The 24,118-nt window shown below is 36.8% G+C and overlaps 1 protein-coding gene across 1 annotated transcript in view; it reads left to right on the top strand.

The window, feature by feature from the left end:
- The window catches only part of LOC113963794 (lipoxygenase homology domain-containing protein 1), a 135,493-nt gene that overhangs the window by 33,264 nt on the left and 78,111 nt on the right, over positions 1-24,118 (top strand). Inside the window, exons 17-20 of the mRNA XM_027675258.1 lie at positions 805-863; positions 1,186-1,227; positions 5,143-5,306; positions 17,434-17,659. Coding sequence (XP_027531059.1) covers positions 805-863; positions 1,186-1,227; positions 5,143-5,306; positions 17,434-17,659 — 491 coding nt within the window. The remainder of the gene's footprint in view (positions 1-804; positions 864-1,185; positions 1,228-5,142; positions 5,307-17,433; positions 17,660-24,118) is intronic.

Raw genomic sequence — 24,118 nt, 5'->3', positions numbered from 1 at the left:
TGGCCAGCTAATACTTTCAAGACTAAAAATAAGGAATCTTCAAAAGTTGCTCTGGACTTAACTCGCCCAGCTTACTGGAATCCCAACAGGTTCATAGGAGACTGAATGCTTTAGGTCATTCCTGGAGAGTCCATGGAAGTGTACCGAGGAAATAAAAAACAGCAGCCCAGAAGGTTGCTGCATTTTTTTCTGTAAAAAACAGATGATCTTATACCAAACAAGAGGAAGCTAAAACTGTTGATGATCCATATTCTGAATGACAAGGTTTCAAAATTATCCATAGCCTTGAATAACATGACTAAAAAACCTAACAAATGTTTGCCTTGATTTGTCTTTTTTCAGACTCATCTACCTGTCCTCAATTTGTAGGAGGAATAAGGAAGAGCAATATTTGGTTCCATCTTTGTTTTTAACACTGAACTGTGATTTTAAGAAATAGTGCGATAGATACATACAAATTATACTTACTACTAAATCCATAGTACTGAAGATATGTTCTGTGCCATATTCTTCTGTTTAGCTATAGGAACAAGCACAGTAGTGCCACATGAGTCTCTTAATCTGATACAGGTGGATTTTACAGTTACAAAGCTCTTATGTTTGCACAAATGAAATTCTTTGTTGAGTCAAATAATTTCTATTTTAACATCTATCAAATCTAATACTAAAATTTTAGAAGTAAAGACCCTTTGCTGTTATATGTATTCAGAAGGAAAATCAGATGTGTATCATTCAGTTATATGGTAATATAGTGGAGAAAAATTTGATTCCTACCTACTTTCTTATTTTCTTTCTTATTCTTAGGTGGCTTCCATTTATGTCCCAAGGTATAATCCAATCCGAAATTGAGCTGTATCCTCAAGGTAAGATTTATTGTAACTTTATGGAAATAAGGACAATAATTTGTAATTTTTTGCCTCTGAATAAATCTGGGCTGAATTTACACTGTAAATATCAAAGTTAACTGTTTTGCTGCTTCCTTTGTTATATTTCTGAGAGAACACAATTTGTGGTTAATTGTATAATTGCTACAGGTGATAGTGAGAAAGTAAGGAGGGAATGACTGAGAAAGAGTTTTCTTGTATCGGGTAAAACACGGAATGTCTTTTTTATCTCTTCTTCCAAACCTTTTCTTTAGTGTTGAAGGATAGATCCTCTATTAACAGACTTTTTTTTTTTTAACAGAGTTTAAAAAAAATCAGCATCTGAAAATTCAAGAAGCAAATGGTAAATTTGCTTTTCTAGTTTTCTTCTTTTAATGAAGACTTTCTGTTTCAGAACTAATTGCTTTCCACGTTTGTTGCCATTTGTATTTATTTTAAAACATTAATTACAGCACACTATTCATACATTTCAGTAAACTCTGAGCTTCACATTTTAATTCAAACAATAAATAACTTTGTTTATGCTTGCTTTTTATTCTGTCATTTTTCTTTCCATAGTATTAATTTTCCCTCTGCTTGTTTGAAAAATTTTTATTCTTCTAGTACTTATTGGTGATCTATCTTAATTTCATTTTTTTATAGTTAGTGTTTTAATACATGATTAGCTCTCCAGGGCTATATATAGTTTTGTTCTCAACATTAACTTTTCGTTTTCTTTTCTACTTGTGATTTCATATTTGTTCAGGTTGCCTCTTCTGTCCCTGCAACCAGAGCAGATTAAATTAAATTTTTTAATAACACATTAGAATTTCTCAGCTGTGAGAAGTGCTTCCTGCTGTAGGTTGAACAATGATTTAGAAGGTGTTGGGAGAAAGTTTGAAAATGTTTATTCAAAATTTGTTGTATCAATCAAGATATCCACAAAGACATAAATACCTTGTCCTAAATAGTGTTCCTATGGCAAGCGTTTAACAGTAAAATGTCTGCCCAGTTATTTTATAAATTATACTAGAATCCCACTCTATTATAAGCTTTATTTTGAACCAAAAGTATCTTTTCTTCCTCCTATGCTTTTTTCAGAAGGCATTCATTTTCAGTCTGTTCATCACTCTTTGTGCTTCAGCTGTTCTGCACACCTTGTTTTCTCATGGCCTGCAGCTGGACATCCTCCTTTTAAATTGGTCTGGTTAGTCATTTCTGCACCTATAGCTGGGTCTCTATGTTATGTTGTTTAAGCTGTGCAAATGTCTCAATCAGAGTTGGGCAGCCAAAAGCATTGCAACAAATAATGTCTTGTTTGGGGCAGTTGGTAAAATGTGGAACAGTGGGACACTTGAAATTGCGTATTCTACACCTAGAGGGACTGCATCAATTCCTGCTTTAGTGGTTCATCTGAGATTTTGTTCACCTACTTTTTTCCTGTAAGCTTTTAATTATATCTCATCTTCATTCTATATAATTTTTTTAAAACAGATTTATTTTTCTGAGAATTAGAACTTTCTAGTGTATTGTGATGTTCTAAAAAAAATAAAATCTAGAAAGTCATCTGTGGCAAGGTACCACTTTCTGATGTCCCCAGGGATGTACCTGGTGTTAGATTGCACCTTTCCTCCATGTATGCTAAAGGAATGTCATGTCATTACATATTTTTCTGTATTCTCTTCCCCTTAATGTGTATTCCTCTTCAGCCATTAAGGAACTCTTGGTATTCTGCCTCATCCAAACAAGTCCAGCTTTTTATGCCAACAAGAATTACATTTTTATAGTACTTACTGTTTCCAGCTTCCATTTGGAAACATGCAATGCAATGAGAATTTTGGCATCAGATTAGAAATTTTAGGATTCTTTTCCTATACCACATTGTCTTTCAAACACAAGTCCTTTCTGTTTCCAGAAAAAAGAAAAAGACTCAAAATCAGTATAGAGGAGTTGAAGCCAAAACTCTTTTTAATCATGTTTCTGGTGAAGTTTGATTCCCTTTTTTACCTTCAGAGTGGCACTTGTGTGCAAAACAGTTTAGTGATACTAAACTTATCTGTGGGAGGTAGAAGATGAGCTAGGTAGAATATACATTCTCAAGAGTAGCAACTGCATCATTTTGAAGCTCCATTGCTTATAAAAGATAGACTTTGAGGGGATAATACAATAGAAATGGCCATCAAAAACACTCAAGGCAAAATTAATCAGACAATGAACATGTCCAAAAGAAAATAAATTTTACCTGCTTTGAAATGTGTATTTGTTTGTGACTGATTTTTGAATTTTTAGGCAGAGTAGTGGGTCATATTTTACCCTTTGTCTGCACCACCCTTCATAAGCCTTTGTAAATGGAATTGTCCTTATTTTCCAGCCAAATAGTCCAAAGGAACTTTGCCTTTAAGTATGTTGACTTTTTTATAAACAAGCTCTTCTTCTATGGGGCAAGAAGCCCTTGTCTTATGCTCTGTGTTTCCAATTTCAGCGTATAGAGGATTTTCACTCTTCTAATTGATGTTTATCCTTTTGTTGTCTGGTGTATGGTTCTTTTTTCAAGAAAGTGGGTTTACGGAGAAAGCTGTGAGCATTCAGATTTTCAAAGGCACAAAAGAATTTCTTACAAGCTGGAGTTTAACAACTTTTAGCAGAAACTGGATGGTTCACTTCCTTTATAGAATTGTAGAACAGTTTGAGTTGGAAGAGATCTTTAAAGATATCTAGTACACCCCTCTGACATGGAAAAGGACATCTTCCACCAGATCAGGTTGCTCAAAGCCCCATCCAACCTGTCCCTGAACACTTCTAGAGATGGGGAACCCACAGCTTCTTTGGGCAACTTGTTCCAGTATCTTATCATCCTTGTAGTAAAAACATTTCTTCTTTATATCTTGTCTAAACCCACCCTCTTTCAGTTTAAAACCACTCTCCCTTGTCATATCACTACGTGTCCTTGTAAAAACTCTTTGCTTTTCTTTTAAGTCCTTTTAATAAAGGCTGCAATAAGCTCTGCCTGGAACCAAGCTGAACAACCTTCACAGAAGAGGTGCTCCAGCCTTCTGATCACTTTCATGGCCTTTCTCTGGACCTGTTTCAACAGATCCCATCCTCAGAGCTGGCTGCAGCACTCAAATGGGGTCTCATCACAGCAGAGTACAGGGGGAGAATTCCTTCCCTCAACCAGCTGGCCAGGTTTAATTGGTCGGACCAAATAAGCTGCAGCTGCTTTCTGAATTCCCAGATGTGTATTTGTGTGTGCTAAAAATCTACCACCTCCCAAAACCAGGCATTGGTCAGACCTCAAAAAACTTGGAAAACAGGAGATCAAACTTCCTAGTCCAGTTCAATCTTTGCAGGGTAAATTACTGAGGGATAATGGGGCTGGCCCAAGATAAATGTTTCTGTCAGACAACAGATTTAAATCAGGAAGGCACTACCAGACAGCTTTCTATTAATAAAAATGCAGTGTATGCTATGGCATTTATTTATAAGATGATTGTGGGCTGGTATTTCATTTGTTGTTTGCCTTGCACAGAATGAATTTAAGTTGCTAAGTGGAACTTGTTTCACACAGACAAAAGCTGCAATCAATGAGGGGCGGAGAAGCGTGCAATCCTAGCTTTTCAGATGCAGAAATGCATTTTACAATTATGAATTGTTCTTTTTTAAAATAAGATTTATATTAAGCTGCTTTTGAATATTTAAATAACTTGTGTACATTGCATGGGAGCAAAGATGACATTTTAGTGTCAGGGAGCTTTATATAAAATGATTTTCTAATGAGTCTTCATCTAGTTCAGAATTTTCTACAAAATCTCATTTTTTCCATGCTGATTTCAATGTCATGCCTCCAGCCATGCAAATGGAGCTCTGCTGATGTGTCACATCAACATAAAATGAGAGGAAATTTTACTTAATTGGGATGTTTTGATATTTGTCCTGATGCATTTCTTGGTTATATGTATTGTCATAATCCAAATTCTGGACGTTGGTCTTCTTCCATGTTGACCAACAGGGTTATCACTAGAAATTTCACTGAGCTCTGTGTTCACATTTCCAGCTTAGAACACTGCAATCCTAGATCCTTGATCCACAGTTTGCTTTAAATGAGTTTGAATCATGTAGTATTTAGCCTATCTTCTGTTGCCTCTTCCTCATCACCTTTTAAGCACGTTGCAGTCATGGTCCTTGAGCCAAACTATGCTTTTGTTTATATCTTTCAAGTAAATTGCGACATTTAAGTACCAGTTATACAAGTATTTTGACTTTATTTTTTACTTTACAGAAGGAGACTGGAAGATTACTGTAGTCACTGGGGATTTTGAAACAGCTGGCACAACAGCAACAGTATCCCTTTACGCTTATGGAGAAAACAAAGCTTCTGGTCCTATTATTTTGGGATCTGGGAAACACCAGATGTTTAATCCCAGCAGTGAAGATACATTTAAGGTGTAGTATGGTTGTTATGTAAACTCCAGAGAATTGAAAACATATGCAGTATAGCTTTTCTCAAAAGAAGATAACAGAGGTAATAAAAAGGACTCAAAGCAATATGTAAGGATCATAAGTATTTCTGAGGGAGTGGCTGATTTTTTATGATAGTGAGTTTTAAATCAGCAAATGTATTCACAACTGCATCAAGCAGACGTCTCTCAGAATCTGCTTCATACTTGCATCTGCTTGATGTGTTAGCTTACACTAAATGTTGTTCATTTGAAAAGGTAAAAAGAACTTTCTTTATCTGGTCTTTGCATTCATGAAATATGATAGTCTTGATTATGGCTTGTGTTGCAAGTTCATCTTTGGAAGTGTCCACTGTAAATTCTTCCATGAACTTCCTTGGACGTTCGCTGAAGCACACTATTGTGTGAACCTTTTCTTGGAGAAAGTAAGAAGGAAAGGGGGGATGGCTAGGGACTAGAATAAAATCACACAGAGTATGTTAACTCATGTGATTCAGACTGGTGGTGTCCTGCGTCTCCAAGCAAATGGAGAGATTTCTCTCTACTTATGCAAAAATCTCTAAGATGTCCTTCAGAAACATGACATTTCTCAGGACTTCTGCAAGATCGTATAACTCCTGCAATTTCCTCTAGTTCATACAGTTCCTCAGTCAGGACTGTATCTGTTACAGTAGTTAAAACTGTGATATGTCTTTTAGGTTGAAATAATTTATGCATAATAAACAGATGATGGAGAATCAGTGACAGATGGGACAGGAAGTATCTGTGATTTTAAAATTTTTTTTTGCTGTTTGAAGTATATATAAGTCCCTGCAGAAGAAAGGCAGTGGTGGTCTTCCCCTTACATTTATTTAAGTAGAAAGCAACTTGGCTAAATTTGCAGATAATGGTGTTTTAAGATTATCTCATATCAAAACAGGAAGGTGAAATCAGTGTTTACCTGAAAACTAAATTTAAATATTCTTTTTCAAATCATTCTGGCTGTATGATTTTCTTGGATATTTATTGAGCTGGTTAATGGTGTCTGATACCAGTTCTTAATCATTTATTCTGTTCCTTGAGGGAAGAACCAAGAACATTTGTTTGCTTGCTTTCTCTTTGGAAGGAGCAGTATATATCGCAAAGCATCATTTTCCTCCCAGCAACAAAGCATGATAGACACCTGCTCCAGGAGTTCTGATGATTTCTATCCACATCAACATTTATGTTTAGGTGTGATATACTGCACCTTAGTTTTGTGCCTGATGTTTTTCTTTAGTGATATGCCATTGTACTTAGAAGTACAACTTAAACCTTTTACAAAACCTGTGTAATCAAACCTGTAAATTCACGTGTAACCATACCATCAGAGCTTCCAAGTTGACCACATGTCTGTCCATCCATTGTTTCTCAAAAGCACTTAACTTTCAGTCAGTGCTGATCAATGGGGAGAGAAAGAAAAGAACAGATAAAGTGTTTTGGTTTCCTTTTCCCACACTTTCCCTCTTAAATGTCTCAATTTAGTAAGGTAGCTGAGTTTTTTGTGTTCTCCAACTATTTCAGCACTTCATATTGCCACAGTTTTCTGTTGCAGACCGAAGGAATGAAAGTCCTGCCACTTCGGTGATGGAGGGTAAAATGGCACTTTATTGAAGGGAGAACTCTGCTTAAATAGGGTAGGAACCGAAGGTACTGGAAAAGTAGGCGGAACTAGGGAGGAGTTGGGGAGGAGTATGCTAATATGAACCAATGAAGAGGGGAAAATGGGAGGAGATAACCAAATAAGGGATTACTAATTAATTAGGTACCACAATGCAGCAAATCCTAACCAATCAGGGGAAAGGGTGCAAACTGGGGTACAGAACACTGAGGGATTTTATAAAAAACTGGGGAGTAAGGGTACAATGAAGGATGAAATATGACAAACATTAAACATGAACATGAAATGAAGTGTATTAACTTTCCTTAGATGAATGTAGAGAAGGTGTTTTCCTCAGGGGTTCTGCAGATTTCTTCACATATTTCTATGTCCTTTTTCCATTGCTAGTAGTCAAACCTCTCCTGTACTCCCACAGTTTTCCAACATTAAGAGCATCATATAGTAACATCAGTAATTCTAAAACCTGTGGAGTTGCAGAAAAATTGGATAACACCTCTTACTTTTGATTACGCTAGTTTAATCTATTAAGTTTGGGAACCATCTTGACTAAATGACCCTTGATTTGCAGTCTTTGTGTAGAAATGTGCTGCATATTCGAAGGCTATTTAAACTCTAGGTAACCTTTTTTTTTTAAAGGAAGTGTTAACTGATGCAAGGAGCTGCGAGAGTTCAGCATAATGTAATGGAAAAAAATAAAGTTCAATCATGCCTCACAAAAACAATCAAAGTACCATATCATTTCAAAATCCCTCTGGTCAAAAATACAACCATAAGAAATGACAGAGAAATGGCCACACAAAGAGAATGAGACAAAACCATACTGGATTGTCTGAATAAAAATCAAGGGTAGTAGTCTGATAGAAAGCACAGTCAACTGCGTAGTAACCTAAAAGTAAATAATGAATATTCAGTAAAGATAAAAATAATGAAAAAAGAAAGAAAGTTATTAAAGCTCGAGTGAATCAACTTGTGCTCCTTTATATACACCTGAGATTTCATTGCTCATCTAGAACTTGATTTTGATGTTACTTGTATTGCTGTATAAAGCCAGCATAACTTCATTAACCTTGGCTATCTCTGATTAAGGTTTGTGTAAATTAAATTAAAAACTAGCCAGACTCCAGTGTAATGTAGGTAGAGTGTAAGAAGGCTATTACCCTTGGAGGTCTCTATATGATGGTATTCACTGAAGGTAATTTACAGATATTGTGTGACAGAGAGAGTTCTTGTTTCTGACTGGAGTCTTGGGTTCTAGGTTCTCACAAGACAGTCATGTGTAAACTGCACTATATTTGCCCTTGAGGCCTAGCAATTTTTCCTGCAGATGGGTATGTCAGGGATGAACAGTATGGGAACATTAAAAAAACAGTGTTTAACTTTGGTGGGTTTCCCTTTCTGCTCTGCAATTGTTCCTGTGTGTTCCAAGAAACTACTTCTAGGCTACAGTTTTCTGCTTCTCTTACTATTCAAGTATAGTTTTTAGGGCATAATTTTTCTGTTGAGAGTCATTCCTCCTCCAGTAAAGGGATATCAATCTACCATAAGTTACAGCTTTCATCACAACTGTGATCTGTTTCCTGCATTTTCCTCTGGTGTCATCACAGTCCCTGATTATTTCTCAGTATTTCAAAAATACTGATTTTGGCAGAATGTTGAGTTGCTCAAGACATTGAAGCTTTAATTGTATTGTAAATTATATTCTCTGTAGCCCTGTATTCTGCATCATCATTCTTTGAAACATGGTGAATTATCTCTTATGAGTGTACACACTCTTTGATAAAGAAATTCTTTTTATAAGTATTCTTTTAATGTTTGGTCATGCCAAATATTCCCTTCTGTGTCAAAGAGAACTAAGCAGAAGTCTTTAAGCTTATTATCTTCTGTAAAAGCCAGCTGCAATCTCTCAATTTTTATGACTTCAATACATAATAATTCCATACCTTCGGGTACAAGTTCTGCTGCTCCAGTAATAATGAAGTCAGTAAAAGCACTGACTGGTTCTGTAGATCTGCTTTCAAAATACTGCTTATCTATCTTAGTTGATAGTGGCAGGACCTAGTACGTCCTTAACAAGAATTTTCCCATGCTTTTCTTTGTGAGTTTGCTTCTTATCAGCTCTGCAATCTCTTTAGGGCAGCGTTGGTCTTACCAATCTCGACACATTGTCAAGTTTATCTTAAATAACACTATAATAAACTACTAGAAAGGCTGGAATTTTTTCCTAATAGATTTTCAAAAGCTTTGCTTTAACCTTATTTTATATTTTGTAGTTGATGTCTGTCTTTCTAAGGAAGGTAGTTGTTCCACGTTTGCAAGTACAGAACATGGAGTATGCATTATATTTTAGGAACATTGGAAACTGGAATCTATCTCTGGTGGGAATTTTGCTGCATGAGCCCATTTCTCTAATTTGTAAAGCTGATGCCACATCCAATCACATGATTTAAAGTTTCCTCATCTGTATAAATAATCCTTTAAACACTGCTATGCTCTATCAGGGCAAATACCAGAAAATAATATGGGTACATGAAAAACAGGTGTCCTCCTAATATTTGCAGAGGTACTTGATAATAAAAATTAATAAACAGTGTTCCTGTGATAAGATTGTTAAAGCTTTAAAACCAGCCGTTTTCCTTCCAGTTAAATGTGCTTTGTTTGTAAAGAATTGTGTTCATCAGGTGCACCTTAGGCTGTACTGCATTACATGAAGGTGGTACGCTTAGAAGTTTATCTGTTCTTTTTCATTTTGGTTTCCTCTTGTTTAAATACAATTATCAGTGATTTTAAATAACCTATACTTGAATAATTAAAACTCCTTTCATTAGAATCAACCCTACAGACTCTAAGAATCTGTTGTGTTTCATTGCATGTCTTTCATTCCTCTACCCTGGATTCATAGTTATTCATTCATAAGTCAAAACTGAGATCTCTAAAGTAAAATGAGAAGCAGTGAGGAGAAAACTAAATGTTGTAAAAATAGGTTGAAACAAATCCATTTTCATGCTTTTCCTCCTATTGTTCAAATAAAAGAGCCTGAAATGAGCTCAGTGAGAATCCTTCTGAACTGGGAAGATTGTAGAAGTTAACACAAGCACTGATGTAGCTATCCACTCTCTTAACCATGAGACTGACAACGCCTAAAAGCTGGGCATAGCTTGTGTCCTGCTATTTTCCAGCTGTCCCCGTTTGCCATAACAGCCATTTAGGTCCAGAAACAGTGGAATAAAACCTAGGGAAACCCAGGCTTTAGTCAGAGATGCTTAAGGCAGCACAAAACAATCATACTCATGGCTTTAACTCGACTTGAAACTGTCTCTGTCTGCGAAATGCATATGATGACAAGATGAACCTCATTCCTTACTGAGATAAAAAGGAGAAGTATGTAAAATGATCTCTATCAGCTACAGTCTGTGCATGAAGCAAAATTTAACTTGTTCCAATAAAACAACATAGAATGATTGTAAAGAGCTCACAAACAATCTTGGAGGAAAATCAAAACTCATCTCATCTTCAAGAATTGGTAGTGGGGAATGTGGTGCTACTTATTCAGTAATTATTCAGTATGTATTGCAGTATGGAGTGTATATAGATAGATATATAGAGAGATATATAGATATATGTATGTATTGAATGTGTATATATATATATATTTATACACATATGTACTCGGTGTTAGCATAATTTGATTAATCACCCACTAAAAAAAAAAAATTTCTTTCACAGCTTGAGTGGACTGGAAAAGAAAGTGTTTAACTGTCAGTGTGCAATGAGAAGTACTTGTTTATCCAGTTTATTTTTGTGACCAAAGCAACTATGAAGTGGGAAAAAATAATGCTTATTTTTGTGTGGCCTTTAATCCTACTCCTTGCATGTCTATATCCACCCTTTTTCATGAGACTGTTAAGTTTCTGTGTGAACACCTGTGACATACTCTAATTCTTTAGTTAGTGTGTAACTATGTCAAGTTTCTTGGGCACAATTAACAAATTGGCTGAATTCAGATATCTGGAAAAAGCAAGCACCATGCTTGGTGGGTACTACACTGATACATTAGGTATGATAGTTTTGGCAACAGTTATTAGCTGAATGCTCACAATTAAAAAATATCTTCTACTTCCAAAGATTTCTTCATTATATGTAGATGCTGTAGAAGTTAAACTAATGCAGTCAATGATTTTTCTTTCTTTTGGGAATCCAGTTGCTGTACATGACTTCTCTAAAATTCTGTTAATGAAGTGGCCTTACATGAAATTAATGACTGTCTGTTAAACGTTATCTAGTGGATGTGTTAGGCATTGGGACTTTGGTGCAGCTGCCTCTGAAGTGTTGATTTATCCAAATGATTTTCATGCTAGCCTGAGTTTATCTCAAAGATATTGCAGGATACTTTATGTACAACAGGAAAGCATTATTTTGTTTATTGCAGTATATAAAAGAGAAATGGGGTCATTACATATATTCTTTCCATCCTTTTATGGAAGTATCTTTCCACTGAACAGTTTTTTGTTCAGACAAGGAACTTCACTTTTTACTTAGCTAAATATCTTAAGTGCATGAAAATAGGTCATACTGACTCCACTCAAAATATCACAGGTATGCTAGGGACCGAAAAGTGTATTTGCATAGCTCATTTAGAAGTGGAATTAAAATTTAGTCCTTGCATCCTCTTTAGGAAGAACTTCTTGCTGATAAACCTGGATTTCAATTTATACTGAGAGACAAAATGTAAAATATGAGCTTTGTTAATCTTCAATTTCAAAAAATAAAGCCAAATTGTCTAATGCATGATTTAATGAAAATGTTCCCATTGCCTTTGGTAAGAAGGTAATTTAGTCCTATGCTTGTAAAAAAATAAATAGTAGCGATGAGCAAAGTGTATATGTGTATGGATTAGCAGGTCAATCTAATTTAACTGCTTGCAAACTTTTAGAATATGACTGTGACTGAAGCAAAGTGGTTGTGTTTGAAAATGTGGCCCTTTTGAAAGTGGTGGACAGTTTTTTCAATAATATGTACTGGTACTGATACTATAAAATATCATGTGTTGGCATTATTTCCTATAACAGTGAAGAAAAATGCTACAAAGAGAATAGAATTGCCACTATCAGTGTAGCCAAAATGGTATTATTAATGTTATTAAGTACTGGCAGTCTGTCACATAAGCAAGGTCTGTATGAGGTCCATCCCCTTTAAAACTTATCACAGAACTTGATGCAAATCAGTTGATGCATCAGAAGGAGTTTCACAATCAACCAACAAATGAACTGTAGATGATTATTCAAATGTTTTTAAAAACTTTTGCTATGAAGAGCATAAGGTTGGCATTTGTAGAAGATCTCTGTAACAAGCCATCCCTAAGAAGATCAGTATACCTGATGATTATGGTATTTCTTGACCTCAGTGAGATAACTGTGTTTCCATGCCCCTGTTTTTTATCTCTGCAACTTAGGTCTAATTTATGTTCTATATGTGGCTGATGTAAGCCATATCAGAATTGAACCTGACTTTGAGTTTCTGTCCATGTCCAAACTCTACTACATCAAGCTGAAGAATTTACAGGAAGACACTTTGCAAACCAATTTTTAATATGTTTAATCAACAGGTGTTTGAAACTCTGCAATGGTTTGACCATGTACTTTGATTGAAGACTTGATGTCTGATGATTTTGACAATGCTCTGTTGCAGAGAACAGCAAAGATTAGTCTCAAGCTGCTACTTGTGCTGCAACACTGCTGGTCAGTGCTCACCAGCAGCAGGGTGCCATGAGAAGCAGGACACTGGTCAGTATGAGGGACTACTGTGCTAACTCAGGTGTACAGTGGCTAGGACTCTTAACAGGTTTGTTCAGGGCAGCGTAGAACTACCCCAAAATACATCAGTCGTCTACCTCTGTGTACCCTTGTCATTTAGGAGGTTTGAGGTCCTGTAATACCCACTCACAGTGTGGTGGAGGAGTGTCTTTAATATATTCGCCACATTCTTCAGTAGATTTACAACATATTTGCTGAGAAGGTTGTTGCTATTCCTCTCTTATTCTGTCTGCACAACTTCCACTAGTCACAACAGAAATTGCATGACTGTATGAGAGACCAGGTGACTGTAAATGAGATCACATCATCCTTGAGCAAAAATACGAGCTTTACAAAGTTAGTCAAGAGAATTTCAATTGATAATTTTTGATCTCTCAATTGAGTTATGGAAAAACAGCAACTAACCCAAAATGAATGGAAAATTTTAGAAAAAAATACAGAATTTTCGACTTCTGTCTTTTCCTGAGGATCTCAAAATTTATGAAGAGAGCTTTGCAATGTCCCTGTAGGAGACACGTACATGTTTTTCTTGTTGTATAGTTGAGAAAGTGAAGCAAAGAGGTCTTGTGAACTATGTAATGTTTCTCAGAAAGTGTAAAGCAGATTCAGGAGTAGAATCTAGTTACTTGATTTTCAGAGCAATGGTCCTGGGACCCATTCTTTCCTCTTTTGACTTTTATTGCATTTTTATCAGAATGGCTATTTCCATATAAAATGGAATGTTACTTTTGCATCTGTGGTGCTGGAATATAGAGCAGCTAGACTAAGGTTTCTGTAAGCAGGTTGTTTATGAGGGCAACAAAGTCAATTTTTTTTACAACTTTTTTCATAATGTTCTGGCTGTGAAAGCAGATTTTTAGATGCCAGGTTGCGTTCAAGTCAGGCAGAAGTTCAAGGCAATTTAGTCAACACTAGAAATGAAGAAGCAACTTTAAGACACAGTGTTTATCTTGTCAAAAGAATATCATTAGCTCTACTGTGTTATAAGAATGTTTTCCTCTGCATTTCACTGCAAAAGCAAAATTTGACATGCCTTTGACAGGATTCCAATTGACAAAAACTAACATGTTAGCAAGTCAATACCACTGAGAGACCAATGTGATATCTGATCTGACAACAAGATAAATTGTTCCAAAAATGAAACTGGTACTGAAACTAAATTTGTAATTGTATTATACATCTTCCAGAACATCCTATACAGTTGATTTGCTCTCTGCCACTGACATTCTTGTCCTAATTTCCATCCAGGAATAAACACAACTTTTCCTCCCCAAGAACACCCATAAACAATTAGTCAGAAACAGAATATTAAGCAAAAATATTTAGTGTATTACTAAGCATGTTATCAGCTTGGCAGTGTTCTGTGTTTTGAATTATTTTTGAGATTTTTCAAAAACCTAATGGTCTGGACAGGGCTTTCTGTTCCCTTTTTTTTGTTTGTGTGTTTGGTTGGTTCTTTTTTTTGGTCAGGTCTCCTATGTGTGCTTATTTTTATGGTCTCCTTTCTTCAGTTGTACCAATGGTCTGCCAAACATCCACTGCTCTGTGGCTGACAGGTCAAGGGAGGTGATTCTGCCTCTCTGTTCTGCTCTGGTGAGGCCCCACCTGGAGTACTGTATCCAGCTCTGGTGTCCCTAGCACAAGAAGGAAATAGGTCTGCTGGAGAACAGCAGAAGGAGGAGGACCACAAAAATGGTCATCTGCCTATAGCACCTCTCCTATGAAGAAAGTCTGAGAGAGTTGGGGCTGTTCAACCTGAAGAAGAGAAGGCTCTGGGGAGACTTTATTTCAGCATTTCAGTACTTAAAAGGGGCTTATTTCCAGTCTTTTAAAAGGGACTGGAAATTAGCGAATGTAACACCCATCTGCAAGAAGGGTCGGAAGGATGATCTTGGGAACTATAGGCCTGTCAGCATGACCTTGGTGCCAGGGAAGGTCATGGAGCAGATCACCCTGAGTGCCATTGCATGACATATGCAGGACAATCAGGGGATCAGGCCCAATCAACATGGATTAATTGAAAGGTAAGTCCTGCTTGACCAACCTTACTTGCTTAGTGCGAGGAAAAGGCTACGGATGTTGTCTGTCTAGAGCAGCTTCATGAAAGAAGGTTGTAGTGAGATGGGGGTCAGTCTCAAGTGAAAGGACAAGAGGAAAAGGCCATAAGTTGCAATAGGGGAGATTCAGACTATATATTAGAAAAAATTTTTTTCACTGGCAGAGTGGTTAGACATCAGAATAATTTATCCAGGGGCATTGTGGAGTCACTATCTCTGGAAGTGTTCTAGAGGTGTCTGGGTGTGGCACTTGGGGATATGGTTTAGGGGTGATTATGGTGGTGCTAGATGAGGTTGAAGGTCTCTTCCAACCTTGATGATTTTATGATTTTGTGATTATAAGAAAGATAAGGATGGACTTTTGGCAGGGCCTGTTGTGATAGGGTGACAGCTAATGACTTTTAATTAAAAGAGAGTAGTTTTAAACTAGATATAAGGAAGAAGTTTTTTACAATGAGGGTGGTGAAACACTGGAATGGGTCGCCCAGAGAGGTGGTGGATGCCTCATCCCTGGAATCATTGATGATCAGTTTGGATGGGATTCTGAGAAACCTGGTCTAGTGGAAGATGTCCCTGGTCATTGCAGAGGAATTCACCTGGAAATATACCTACCATCTTAGACTTTCTTCTAAAAAAAAAAAATTCACTTTAGCATAATATGATAAATAAATATAATTAAGAAAATTATAGCTTCACTTTTGAGCCATCTCATATGATGTGTACTATAGATATGTACAATTTGCTTTATCAATAGTTTCAGTTTGCTTCATAGACAAAAGACTAATTAGATGCTTCAGAAGTTGAAAGAGGCTCTTTGACAGAGTTTCCTGGTCCTGACCAAGAATCATAGCAATGAATACTGTACAAAAAATGGCTGTGATGCTTCTCTTTTAACAGGCTTATGCCAGAATTTAATCATGGAGATGAGGTCACAAGGTTTCGATGTTTTATTTACTAAATTGCCCTTTAACACTTCTGCACCACGAATAGCAGCCGGTGCCTAGATTTCAGGAGACCATCACACTTTATTCAGTTTGCAATAAAGGGTGAGAGTTCTAATATATTTTTCTATTTATTTACAAGGCAACCTTAGCAGTCCCTTGCCCACTGCAGCGGTCTCTGTTTTGTAGCTGGGTGACAGGGTTATTATGGCAACTTAGCCTATGTGCTGCCTACATTTTTGGCTAGTTTCAGAGTGCTTTTTATCTGTTGCTGTAATTCTGCTGTGAGTATTAGCGGCATATTTTTGATGTACATGGTTTTATTGCGTTAATGCTATAATTATACCTTCAGTTAGTACATCTTACTTTAACATACTGTTTTAATATAGCAAAACCTACTACTATGGTCATAAGTGTGACTCTGTGCAGACTTTATACTACTAAACAGAGGTGTCACGATCTCACCCTATGAGACTGAATTGTGCCAGGCTCACTGCAAGGATTCAAGGAAATGGTGTTCAATTAGGGCTGCAAGACTCTCTTCTGTGATGGTCATTGTGACCAAGAAATGTCAGTGTTACACTAACCTGTGTCATTGCCTGGGAAAATGTTTTGACAAAAGAGTGAAAGTGATATATCTCTAGTGTCTCTGACATTTCCTGGCTCCACAGAGAAAAGGAGCATTACCTTGTAGTCTTCCTTTGTAAAGAACATTGAAGGGGAAACTCTCACTCTGGGGCAGACATCAATATTACCAGCCAGAACAGACACAACATACCTTCAAACACAGACCTTAGTTAATCTTTTTTGTTGATTTGGGCTACTGGGACAATGTTGGTGTTAACTGTTTGTCAAGCTGTTTTTTGTTTGTTTGTTTTTTGTTTTGATGAGAGAGTACAAAATTGGTAAAATGGTAAAAGAAAAAAACTATTTTTCCTGTTTTTTTTCTCAGTGATTTTTTCCCCAAATACCATGATCTTTCAAACACAGTACTGAAAATTGAAGTGGTTAACCCTGCTTTTGTGCTTAGGTTCCTGTCATCAGCATTGCTCAAAAAACTTCTGCAACCCAAAACATAGTTGCTCTTATTTCAAGGCTGCAGTATTCAATGTGACATAGTCATGTTTTATTGCTTAAATTTGCTACAGTGTGGCATCAGCACTTACAGAAACAGTTAACCCTGACACCAGTGCACATGAAAATAAAAGTCAAAGAAAAACCTAGCAGACTGATAAGTGGTAGGAATAGTTAATAGCACTCTGCTGATGCTAACTGTATGGATTCCAAATATATTATTTCATGCAGCAATGACTGAACTTATTTCTGCTTGTTAAAGTATTTGTCTAGAAATAGAGATTTACATTATAACACTAGAAACTGGATTCTGTGAAGAGGTCTAAAAACAGACTGGAATGTCTGAGCCCTTTAGTCACTTCAAATAATATGGTACTGAAATCGATAAAATTACACTTGCAGACTACTCCATAAGCTTCTGCTCAACTGATCTGGGATTCATTGTATATCAAGGCTTCATTTTCTAAAAACCCCCATTACTCTAGTCCACATTAGCCACACATTTAGCTTGCATGCTCGGTATAAGGATGGCTAAAAGACATGGCTAATGTAATTTGTTATTAAAATCTGTATTTTTTTTTCTTCATTACAGATTAATCTCGGAGATCTTGGGCAGCTATATAAAATCCGCATTGGCCATGACAACACTGGAAATGATCCCAGTTGGTACCTGAAGGAAGTCAAACTTGAAAGAGTAGTCCCTCTTTCTGATGAAGAGATTTGTCTCCCCATAGAGTGCTGGCTTGCAGAAGACAAGGAAGAAGGTGATACGTGGAGAGAAGTAGCAATAAGAAACCCTGAAAAGGAGCTTTTGCCATGTACGTGCTCAGTATTTTAGATCATAGCCATATCCTGTGAGTTTATGACAGCTTTTCATGTTTCTACCAGGGCAGACTGCCCAAAAACCAGTGTGACCACAAAGCAATCCCTTCCAGTTACTTTCTAGCTCCACAGAAGCAGGAAGTGATCACTTAACCTCAATTCTTACCTTCCCAAAATCAGAATAATATCTGTGGCCAGTGCATGTAACCCCTATACAATTTTTGATCTCTCAGAGTGCCTATACATCATTGGCAAATACTGCTCTTTAAAGAGCGGAATCAGGCAGGAAATCAAGGCATATGAAGGCACATAGTGTTATGTGACATCCGGTTCCTTTTGTCGAGTTTGATATCATCATTTCTTGTACTGCATAAAATATTCTTTACCAGAAATCCATTATCTGAATCATCACACGTGTTTTTCAAATCAGGCTCGGGCCACAGCCATTCACACAGGAATTGTTAGCTGCAGGGTGATGCTTTGGTACTTCAAAGTTTGCAATAGCTTTAATACACTTTGTTCTCTTCAAGTGAAGGAGGAAATAGCCCATCATATAAGATTATTGTTTAAAAAGTCCTGGGCCTTTATGAAGGAATAGGGATTTGGTATAATGACTTAGCAGGATTTCTTTTTTTTAAAATAGAATTCTCTTTATGTATAGAATGACAACAATGCAGCTGATGACCAATAATGTTTGACATTACATAGATATGTGCTACCATACAGCAAATTGGATTCGAAGTGATGCAGTGAATTTTTCAAGGAATCAGTGTTTGAACATAAAAAAATATCATCATGCACTTAGTGACAAATCATTTCAGAAGAAAATATCAAAGAAGTGAAAACGTTCAAGTCAAACGAATATAATTCTCTGAAAAAAAACATTAAGACTGTGATGTGTGAATGTATTATTAGAACGGCCAGAAGATGCTGAGGAACATGTATGAGCTAGCTCACATTACCCCTCTGGTCTTTTTTTATTTTCTTCACTTTTTAATAATTATTATGCAGAATATTTACTGACTTCAAAAAAAGACTTGAAAAAATAGGACTGACCTGGATGAATCAGGCCCTATGACCATTAACATGTATCACAGTACCATAATGCACTCACAGTGGCATATATGTGGTATACTGGGGCAATAGGAAAATAGTGCAGAAACCAATTAAGTTGTACAAACAATCAATTCAACATCAATAATTCAAAACTGTATTATGTAGTCTGAGATACCCATTCATAGAGAAGTGCTAATATTCTGGTAGGTGCACTCCAATTAAGTATTTCTACACAAAAAGTCAAGTCAGTTCTATCAAAGGCTGGGAATATATTTAAACCAGCACATTAATTTACTCTTTAATTGTTATATTACTGTATATTTCCTTATGCTTGAAGGAACATTATCTTAATTAAAATATATGTCTCAAGTATGTAAGAAAAGATACATTAGAAAAATTTGGAAATTTCTTGAAAATTTAAGATTTACTAATTAATTATTGATTTTAGGCATATTTAAATTGAACATCAATATAAACTCAGAAAGGAATTCAAAGGATTTCCTACTTATTTTCTCAAGAACAAGCAAATGAAACACTATCCATTTGCATTTTTCATTTAAAAGCTAATTGCTTACAAGTACTGTACTAATCACATCAAGTCACTTTCTCCAGCAGAAGAAACGATGTACTGCTAATTACTCAGTGATGATCTGATATTATTTGGTAATTTGTATCCTGTACTTCCAATTCAATCTGTTATCTTCTGGTCATATTAGATTTGCTTAACTATAAAAGTGATGTCCTAGAAAATTTAAACAAAAAGAACAAATGTAAACTAAGGACAAAAGGCACTTTTTGCTCTTCTTTTAAACTGCTGTTCTTTAACACTTATCCTATTGTTCAGCTTCTCTCTTAGAAGAAAGGGTAATTTTTATCTTATTCTTTTTCTCCCTTTCCCCAGCAAAAATCTACTATGCAACCAATATGGACCCAAAGCCTTGGAGCTGATTTTTGATTCCTTGGCTTTCTCTTTTTCTAGCATCTCTTCTTAAGATCTGAATTTATTTCCTGAATCTTTTAGTTTTTCTTCACCTTCCTCTTTGAATATTCTTCTTTTCCATCCAAATTTCTCACCTTGGTAACCCCACTTAGTTTTTCTGACCGTCTCTCAGCCACTTCAAAAAATTGATACTAATCTGGTCTCCTACTCCCAGTGATGATTTCAGTTCTTTCTCAATCTCTCCATCACACCAGTCTCAGCTTCCTTTCCTAACTTAGGTTTCTTAACCCTCCAATATATGTCTGCATTTGTGCTCCCCTCTTTTCTTTTTTTTTTCACATTGCCAAGGCTTCTAGGTCTGTGGCTCCTTTTTCTCTTCCTATTACATCCTCTCTTTTGCTTTTCCAGCCCTGGAGATTTAAAAAGCTTCACCGGATCTATCTTTCAAGTTGTCCCTGAATTAAGCATGCTGTTGAACTGGATGATCCCTGGAGGTCTGCTCCAACCTGGTTTTCTCATGTGATTTTTCTGTGCAGTCTCATTTTGTTTGTTTTGTTTTTTCTGGCAGTCCTAGATATTTTTAGTTTACCAAACTTTACAAAGTTTGTTTACTTGTTGGTGTTTTGATAGGGTTTCATCGCCTAGTTACATTGTGATGCACAAAATAAAAGAAAAATCATTCAACTATTTTCTAAGTGATAGGTATTGGAAACTAGTAATCATGCCCTGAGCTGGTTAAATCTTAAGTATCACTCAATGAAAATGAGAGAGAAACCTTATTTTGAGTGCTTTTGTCTTAGCTTTATAACACAGGAGTATTACGAGAATCAGACCAGATATGACAGCTCAGTGTAGGTGAAGGTGCCACAGCTGCATGGCCCCAGGTCCAACCAGCAGCAAGGCTCAGCATGTGCTTCTGGTCAGCACACAGAGAGAGAGCACGTGTGTACACCACATATAATGGCCAGCTGCACAGATAGTTACACAAACACTGCACCAGCAGCCTCATCCCGCTTTCTTCTCTAGCTGACCAGGATGGATATCCAATAGTGGGCCTATATATGTGTGTAGATGTGTACATGGTAGATACTTCCAACAGTTGGGCTCACACACTCTCTCTGCTCAGCAGTTGCCCCTGGATCCCAGTCTCCCCAGTTGCTGGTACCTGGACATATGAGGCCCTGAAGCTGCAGCCCTGCTGCAGCTGCTGGTACAGACCCTCTCCCACATGCACACATGCATGCACACACAGAGCTGTCTGCCCCTTTGAGACACACATGCACCCTAGCAGGTAGCACTCCTAGAGATACCTGCACCTCATGGTGTGTCTGACAGCTGAGTGGGACTCCCATGGTCCCTCTAGCATTCAGCTGCTTATGGGGCCCTGCACTCAGAGACACGGGCTTCTGGTCCCATTTCACTCACTGACAATTTTACTCCCTTCAGTATTTCCAGCTGCTGTCATGCATGACCCCAACTGGGTCTCAGTCCAGCCACTGGCACTTAGACCCCCTACCCACCTGTGCGCATAGGGTTTCTAACACCTGTTCCTCCCCAAGTGAGAAAGAGATCCATCTCTTTCCCCATCTTTAGTTCCTCCCCTAAAGGTCTCATAAATCCTGTGCAATTACAAAATTCTCTCCCCCTCGGCCCTGTACTGTGTCTGACACCCTTAGGCAGCAAACCCCAGAAGTATGGCAGATACTCCAAATTGACTCATTGTGCTGGGTTTCATGCCCAGACACTGAGACTGAAACTCTCCTGGGACAGCGCTGAAGGGGCTGGAAGCGAGTGTCCCTTTCTCTAAGTTTGGTTTCCACCTGTCCTGGTGCCCCTGTGATTGTAGAGATGGCTCCACATCAGACTGTGGGCTGACGGCTCCTGTGATAGGCCTGGGAGAAGCCAGAGCAGGGGGTTAGCTGGACTGCCCCCTGCCAATATCTGCCTGTGTTCTTTTGTGAATGTGCAGAACATTTTCACACATTCTAACATGGATTGTCTTCAGATATGGCTGAAGTTTTGATCTGAAGGGGTACGTGATACAAGAAGTGTTGAATTTTCTTACTGTTGTGTTTATATGAACATAAACTTCAAATGAGAATATAAACAGGCAAATGTATTCTGTTCTTATTCACATAATTGAAGGAATAGTTATACTGATATGAGATAAAAGACAAATACTGAGACTGAATCAGGAAAAATTCCAGCTCAAAAGATTTAGAATTCTTTTTCACTTGGAGAAATATGCAGGCAAATACAGAAAGTTTAGATGTGCCTACTGACTGAAATAGTGCAAAAGATAACCAAAGCAAATAGTAATGACACAAATGTTAGCTCTACAAAATTTTTATCCCCGTTTTATCACTCAGGAGGCACCAACTACATAGGTAAATAGTCAAGCTTCTCTTTCCTATTGTAAAATTCATTAGTGTGTTTTTTCAAAGCTGATAATTTTCTTAAATGTTATGAAGAATGTATATATTTTTAGACTACTTCTCCAAAGAGTAATAGTGGACAATAGATACCATTTAGTGGAGATTACAGTGAGAACTGTAATTTTAATTTAAATGTCTACACCTGATATTGTTTTTATATTTGTGTCTTCTTAAATAATATATGCACCACTTCTGAGGAAGATAGTCCCTCTTAACAACAATCAGCCATTAAGACTTTGTTGTCTTTTAGCCTTCGCGCTGCACCAACCTGTATCTTTACCCTTCTGTCATGGCAAAATGCCAAACACTATTTGTGAAACCTGGGTAGTAAATACCAAGTAGCAAACCCACAGAGATTCAGTCTTGCTGATTGACAGATTGAGCCAAAATGACCATTTAATTCAAGTGGGCATGTCATATGGAGAAAGGTTGAACCTGGAGCTGTTCTGTTATCTTGGAATGCCATCATTAAGGGAGGACTGAATAGAAGGAGTTTGACAATTTTAGTGTTGTATATCATTTAACATCTCTCTAGATTTTGTATGCTTCGGCCAATTTTTCTGTTTACAGTAGCAACCTGGTGGGAGTGAATTTGCTTAGTGAAGTGCTTAGTGCTAAAAAACCCAGTTAGTTAAGTGTCCATTGTCCTCTTTATATGAGTTTAGAGGGAAGCTCCCACAGATTGACTGCCAATTCTTGGCAAGATTGTCATCACTGTGTTCCTAGAATGTATTATCTCGTTTAGTTTAATCCAAAAAGGACCTGTTTTTTTTCCTCTAAAACCACTCCATGCTGCACACCAGAAAGAAGGAAGGAGGGGATTCAGTTCCTCAATTCAAACTAAGATGCGATTGCAGGCACACCCGTGTCGCTTGGCATAGATAGTTGTAACATGGAGGATGCTTATCTAATATACTTTGAGTAATATATGATAAATATATTTATCTTGAATTCATCTGCTTTTAACCAGAATTCTAAAATAATGACTTTTCTTTTAGTAGAATTACTTTGAAAAGAGCTGAAAATGGGACAGGAGTTTATACTAAGTCATCAGAAAAAGACAAGTATTTCTGCAATGAAAACTTTCATTTTCACATTCTTAAAAATAAATTGTTCTTTATTAGATTTTTTTTCTTCTTCCAAAACATATCAAAATATTAACTCAGTCTTTAATGCAAAGTAGCCTGTGATGTTTGCTTACTGTTTATATTTTTCAAAAGAAAATGTCATAAGTCACTGAATTCTGTACATTACTTCTTCAGAAGGAATTGATAGTTATATACTGCGTCTGCAAAATGGGACCAAACTCCTTCTTACCACGGTGAATGATCAGGAATATATCACCTTTCTATATTGGAAACCCTGATTCAGGTGCCCAGAATAAGAAGTCTGGAAAAAAGGTTCTCTAACTCGCATTATGTTGCCTTTAGTATGCCATTAGATTACTTTTCTTCATAACCAAGAAAACTTCCTTTCTCTCTCCTCTTTGTCCAAGGTAGTTCATATTCTTATGTTATCAATCGATATCAGAATCTGGAGTTGGGATTTAAAAAACACCTGAAGCCTCATTATAGTGTCTCAAGAGATAGCAGTGGTAGCATTTTTATAGACTGAGCAAGTAGAAATTTGATACTTCTACACTTGACTGCTCAGTGACTCCTACTGTATTTTTAATATATTTTATTCTGTCATTTTTAACACAGTTATTATGTTGCTTTAATGTCTGCCTTTTAGAAGATCTACACCTCTGCTTGAAAAAAATTTATTTCCCTTTTTTCAACTTTCATCCATGCATTCATGTTGCAGAGTTTTCTGTTTGGTTATAGTGCTTATCTAAAGTTACCCTGTTGGCAATTTGAGGATTTCAATCACTTATCTTCTGAAAGGTCATTTTCTTTTATACTGAGTGCTAGCTGAGATTTTCCCCTACTATTCTGTATTAATTAATCCTCTTATATCCTTTATCAAAGTTACTGTGTTTTCCAAGATGTTTCTTCTGTTACTTTGATGTGCTCCAGATTGGA

The sequence above is a fragment of the Neopelma chrysocephalum genome, unplaced genomic scaffold, assembly GCF_003984885.1.
Source record: "Neopelma chrysocephalum unplaced genomic scaffold, ASM398488v2 Primary Assembly neopelma1_22, whole genome shotgun sequence".
Taxonomy (NCBI): domain Eukaryota; kingdom Metazoa; phylum Chordata; class Aves; order Passeriformes; family Pipridae; genus Neopelma; species Neopelma chrysocephalum.
Note: the sequence above shows the minus strand (reverse complement) of the source record. Positions and strands in the feature narration are given on the sequence as shown.